Source organism: Scardinius erythrophthalmus, assembly GCF_964197995.2.
Source record: "Scardinius erythrophthalmus genome assembly, chromosome: 16".
Classification (NCBI taxonomy): domain Eukaryota; kingdom Metazoa; phylum Chordata; class Actinopteri; order Cypriniformes; family Leuciscidae; genus Scardinius; species Scardinius erythrophthalmus.
The window spans coordinates 14,682,810-14,688,249 of NC_138236.1; the positions used below are offsets into that span (position 1 = coordinate 14,682,810).

The 5,440-nt window shown below is 35.6% G+C and overlaps 1 protein-coding gene across 3 annotated transcripts; it reads right to left on the reverse strand.

Annotated features, from left to right (window-relative positions):
* Positions 1-272: 272 nt before the first annotated feature.
* fam210ab (family with sequence similarity 210 member Ab) lies at positions 273-5,440 on the reverse strand. Of its 3 annotated transcripts, none has more exons than XM_081389845.1 (4): positions 5,313-5,440; positions 3,821-4,259; positions 2,696-2,807; positions 273-2,584 (listed from the first exon to the last, which is right to left on the reverse strand). In XM_081389845.1, exons 2-4 carry the CDS (start codon positions 4,222-4,224, stop codon positions 2,264-2,266), a joined length of 837 nt encoding a protein of 278 aa, XP_081245971.1. In that variant the 5' UTR covers positions 4,225-4,259; positions 5,313-5,440; the 3' UTR covers positions 273-2,263. The 3 variants fall into 3 exon arrangements, with proteins under 3 accessions (XP_081245971.1, XP_081245972.1, XP_081245973.1); XM_081389846.1 differs by having other exon boundaries at positions 1,330-2,584; positions 3,821-4,268; positions 5,313-5,432; XM_081389847.1 differs by having other exon boundaries at positions 1,330-2,584; positions 3,821-4,250; positions 5,313-5,425.

Here is a 5,440-nt window from a genome sequence, read left to right on the forward strand (position 1 = left end):
TGTGTTTTTTTTTTTTTCTTCTTTTATTTGTAAGGTGCTGTAAATAAAGTTAGTCTGTATGCACATATCCTACCCAATGGGTAGAAACCACAGAAAAAAGACATTGTTAATAATGTAACAATTTATAGTTGATATAAAGATTTTAACATGATGGCAATGGATTTGTAAATGCCTCCAGTTCAAATGTGCTTCTTTTTTTTTTCTTTTTTTTTTTCTTTTTGCCGAACAAGGAAATTCGTTATCAGAAAGATGCTTAATGAAAATACTAAACTACAGAGCATTTCATAGATTTTTATTGAGTAACATCTTGCTACAGAAAGAATGAAAATGCTGCTCTGGATTAGAATGTTTCTTTAAACACTGCCCCAACCACAAAAGGCACACTTACACACATGCAAAAAGATTTATTTGACTAGGTTTTTAATCAGAAAACCATTCTAACCTAGTTAAACTAAATTGGGATCCGGTGAATGGAAACTAGTTAGCAGTGCCAGACTCCCGCTTACAGACGCAAACTCTGAGGGATTGTGATATGACAGTCTTGCTTAAAACAACAGTGTTCATTTTAAGCCCAACATGTACGTGATTTTTCATGCCACCCTGTGTTGTGCTTCCTGTATTTGCAAGTTTAATAATGAACCAAATGAGAGATGTAGTTTTAACATTCTTATTTTTGTTATATACTGTATTTCAGACATTCTTGTGTATGTAGTGTATAGGAGCAAGCAAAAGAAAAACAACAAAAAAAAGATTTTAAATTGCAAATATTTATGTGCTGGTGCTCCACTGTACAGTAGCTTGTATTCGCATGTCTATAGTTATATACCTGAAGATAATGTACATAGCGATGCCATTTTGACTACAAGCACCTGACTAACAGCAGTTGTGACTTTTTGAGCAATGTACCAAGATGCTTTTGAAGCTTTTCTTTCTTGCACAAGCACAGAGAACTAACAATAACTGAAATGAGTTAGACTTGTTTTACTCTGATGCTTATCGAGTGTCTGATAACAGACATTCATAAATAAAAAGCAGCACAATATCAGACCTTTTATACTCTATAAATTCCCTCCCCCTGCTCATGATGCTTCGTATGTTCATGTGCGTGGACATTTTCTAAACATGCACATAGATATTTATTTTACTTACATCATTGTGTTGTAATTAATAGGTTTTAAGCATAAGGTCTGTTTTTGTAATGCTTTTTTATTTTCAGAATAAGTAATCAAAACATGTTGCTCTAATCACTGTTATAGTCGAACTTTTATGCTTGTACTTCTGCTGTTGTCCAACTGCAGTTAAACTAATAAACTAAAAGTACCAGTTGCTGACGTGTCTTGTATACTTGTAGGTTTTTTTTATTGAAATAATATCCTGAACATGTTGTCATATCATACATTTTATTACTCTCTCAATGAACATTGGCACATTGAGGTGATTTGAGTTTAGATTTAAAAAAAAAAGTTTCATTCAAGTAATATTTTTTGATAAAAGTAAACATTTTTAAATGTCAAAAGAGGAACAAAGTGGGTTAACAATTGTCTTTTTTACCCACTGACTTTTTAAGCAATCCAGATACTCCATAAGCACAAAGTGCAATTCAAGACATTGTACAGTCTAGATTACTATGTAGGCAATATGCACAAAAACTCAAATACAAACATGATAAATCAATGAAAATCATCAAATATAGATCCTGATATTAATTATCACTTATTGAAATATTTTCAATAGTCTTACATTAAAACAATTGAACTAAAATAAACTCACACAAATACTCTTAATATGATTTTGGCTTAATTCGGTAATATAATTCTAGTATTACTTCAAGTTTGTTTCTCTCCAAAGCACTCAACTTGTATATTCAAGTGCATGGAAACCATTTGACATGGTAATAGTTCTTGTGTGCGAACATTCAATACCTTAAAGGTATAGTTCACCAAAAAAATGAAAAATTCTGTCATCATTTACTCACCCTCGTGTTGTTCCAATTTTTGTCAATGCAATCAAAGTCAATGGGTTCAAGTGTTGTTTTGAACTCCACTGAGTTTTCTTATATGGACAAACAATTTTCAAAAAAATCTTCTTTTGTGTTCCGCAGAAGAAAGTCAGCCATTTTTGGTTGAACTGTGCCTTTAAGTAAACACCAAACACTTGTGACATTGTAATTATTGATCATGTGAAACATTCCTCAATACACTTAGTTTTTAGAAATGATTCTCTTCCCTTGGCAGCTTGATTCGACCACAGCATGCCATGCGGCCTAGTCGGTTTTCTTACGGAAAGACATTTTGTCTTTCGTCTCCTGCAGTTTCTCCGAAAATTTGTCTTTCGTCTCAGAGATGCGCCCTTTAGTCCCCTCCATTCGTTCTGAGAGCATTTCTTTGGTTTCCTCCATCTTCTCTGAAAACCTCTCTTTCGTCTCCTCCATTTTTTCAGTCAGTAGTTCCCTGGTCTCCTCCATTTTGTCTTGCAGGTACCCTTTAACAGGCGGAGGGGTGGAGAGGTATCCGTGTTTGCGGAGGTACTGCACAGACAGGGACGTTCCGCCCAGTGTAACAGTGTATCGGGCAGGAGTAGCGAGCTGTGACCAGATAGACAAAGCAATAAAATAACATTAACAATGATTGTTCGTATCATATACATAATTGAAATCCATGTCATTGTCAAATAATCTTAGATTTTGTTTATATACCTTATACATGGCATAGGCTGTGAGTGCATAGCCACCCTGGGAATCTCTCAAAATTCCCACCATCCAATCCGGTAAACCGATTAACTCCAGAAACGGGACCAGATTCACCCCTCTGCAGAAAACACAGAACATTAACATGTCACTCATTTATCTTTACAAGAGAGATTGTTTGCTTTTGTAACCTTGATTGTCCAGATGACGCTGTTAAAGCTTGTCTGTCCTGCTGAAGCTCAGACAGACTTTATCTGGTAACACTCAAAATCCCTGCCAGCCTCACCTTAAAGTCTGTGCGCATACTAGTCTGTTATGTTTTCATCTTTAAAGCAAAAGCACCTCAATTCATGTAGTTAACTGAATTCAAAACTCTTATAGCCCATCAAGTACCAAAAGACAACAAATCAACACAGATAATGAGCTCAATTACATATACTGTATAAATGCATCATATTCATAAAGCTACATTAATTGTAGTGAAGCACATTATATCGGTACCGTATTGGTTAATAGCTTTTTCTAAATAATTTCTAAATTCATTTTAATTGTATATTCTTATCTACATTTAGATTACTTTTGCTGTCAACTGACATTCACTTTAAGTTAACTTTTTAAAAACACTAATAATTTAATAACAATGTAAATGTAATATTTAACTAATCTAAAAATGAATATCCATTTTTCATACTGTACTTTATAGTAATAAATAATAATATAATATAATATTAATTAATATAAGTAATATAATATTTATATATTAATTGTGATGCCAATATTTAGCGGCCGTATTTAAAATGATTTTAGTTTTTAGATTAATTTATTTTAGACAAAATGGTGTATTATTTTAATATTGACAATTTAGTGTTATCAGTTATTGCATGAAAATACTTATCAGCAAAATTTTATCTTTGTAAAACACCAAGATGAAAACCTTATAATAAATAAAAATAATAATAATAATAAAGAAATAAAAATTAATACATAAATAGAAATCTTAAATCCTTTAATTTTGTAATCAGTGCCAAAATAAAGCACATTCAGAAAAAGAACTGAAGTAAAGACAGAGCATCTGAAAATAGAATTGTTGTTAGTTTTTACTAATGGTGCGTTTCTGTCCAGATGGTCACTTACTTCATTGCAGCATAATAGAAGCTCCCAAACCACACTGTGGACGTGACGACGTGCACCGGCACCATGACTTTACCATACTGTTTAAATGTCTTTTTAAATCTCTGGAAGAGCCCAATAGATTTGTCCTGCAGAGGGTCGACATCACCCTTACTCTGAAGGCCAGACCCCGTGTCACCCTTAAAAAGACCCTCAGTCCCAGCTAGACTTTGTGGAGGGTTTAATGGCGTTTCTTCCTCTGTGGGCGTTTTGGGGCCTTCCTTCGTCCTGATGACATTAGTGCAACTGAAGCAGCGTGAGGTCCGGACGGTCACAGGAAGCTCCCGCACAGCCCAGGTGTGACCCAGGTACGCCGAGCGCAGCAGGACCGCACGCCGCAGTGCGACCGGAGCCCACATCCGCTGCATCACCTCCCCCACATACAGAGCGCCACCTACAGGTCCTGGACAGGCTAAAGAGGTTAGTGTCAAACAACAATTACACACAAACTATTAACAAATGGCTAATGATCTACAGTAGCATTAAATATTATAGAGTCGGCCTGGATAATGACACTAAATACAGCTAACTAGTGCCAGGGATACATGGGAGTTTCTTCAATACAAAAAACAGCCTGAATTCTAGCTACTAGGTGTGGCTACTTTGAAGAAGATAAAAACAGTATGTAATATGACATAATGAATAACAAGTACTATGCTGACTCTGGTTTAGGTTGATGTGATGCAACTTAAAATGTTATTGGAAGTTTTAAACTTAACTCTCTATGATCTATTTAGTCATAAGTAATGATTAAAAAGCCACACAGGTTGAGCATGATGAACACATGCTATTGGTCAGAGGTTTGGGTCATGGTTCTCTCAGTCAACCACCAGACTGATCAGGTTAAAGACAAAGTACTGTAATTCCAAAGATTAACGAGGTTAGTTTTAACCAGTCAGCTCAACTTGACTAATTATCGGCTTATAATTGTTGCAGTAGTGAGAATATTCCCTTAAAACTTCCTTCAGTGTTTTATATGTAGGCCCACAAGGCTTTTAACACAACTGTAACATGTTTCCTACCTTCTAAGTAAAAGACCAAGCATCTTAGCCGATAAACAATAGTAGTACTTTATGTTTAGCTTCATAACTTTATATGAATACAGATATTTAATCAGTCACAGAAGTGTCAACACATTTAATCCACTAAAGGTTTAGGGTTCAATTCCTGGCATGTTGTTTTTATGAAGTAACATCAGTTTGCCCAGAACTACAAGCATGCTCACTCTGTGCTAGTCTTCTACATATGACATTTGGGGGTTGTTTTGGAGGACAGATAGACGTTTGCAGAAGTAAAAACACTAACTTAGAGCTTCTCAAGTCAACAGGGCCCTGATCTTAACTTCAACACACTGCTTTGCCACTCCTACAGGGTCAAACACACACCTAGAACAGCTCAAACAAAACTAAATATATCAGCTGGAAGAAATAGTTCTAGAAACAGAGTGGCAACTTACATTCACCTCTTGAAGGTCTGTTGTGAGTTTATGGAGAGTCCGCGCAGAGCTCCATTCCTCAACAGACTTATGTCATGTACTCGCACGTTCTCCAGACATATCCACATGGAGCTGCTGCGCGCGGCATC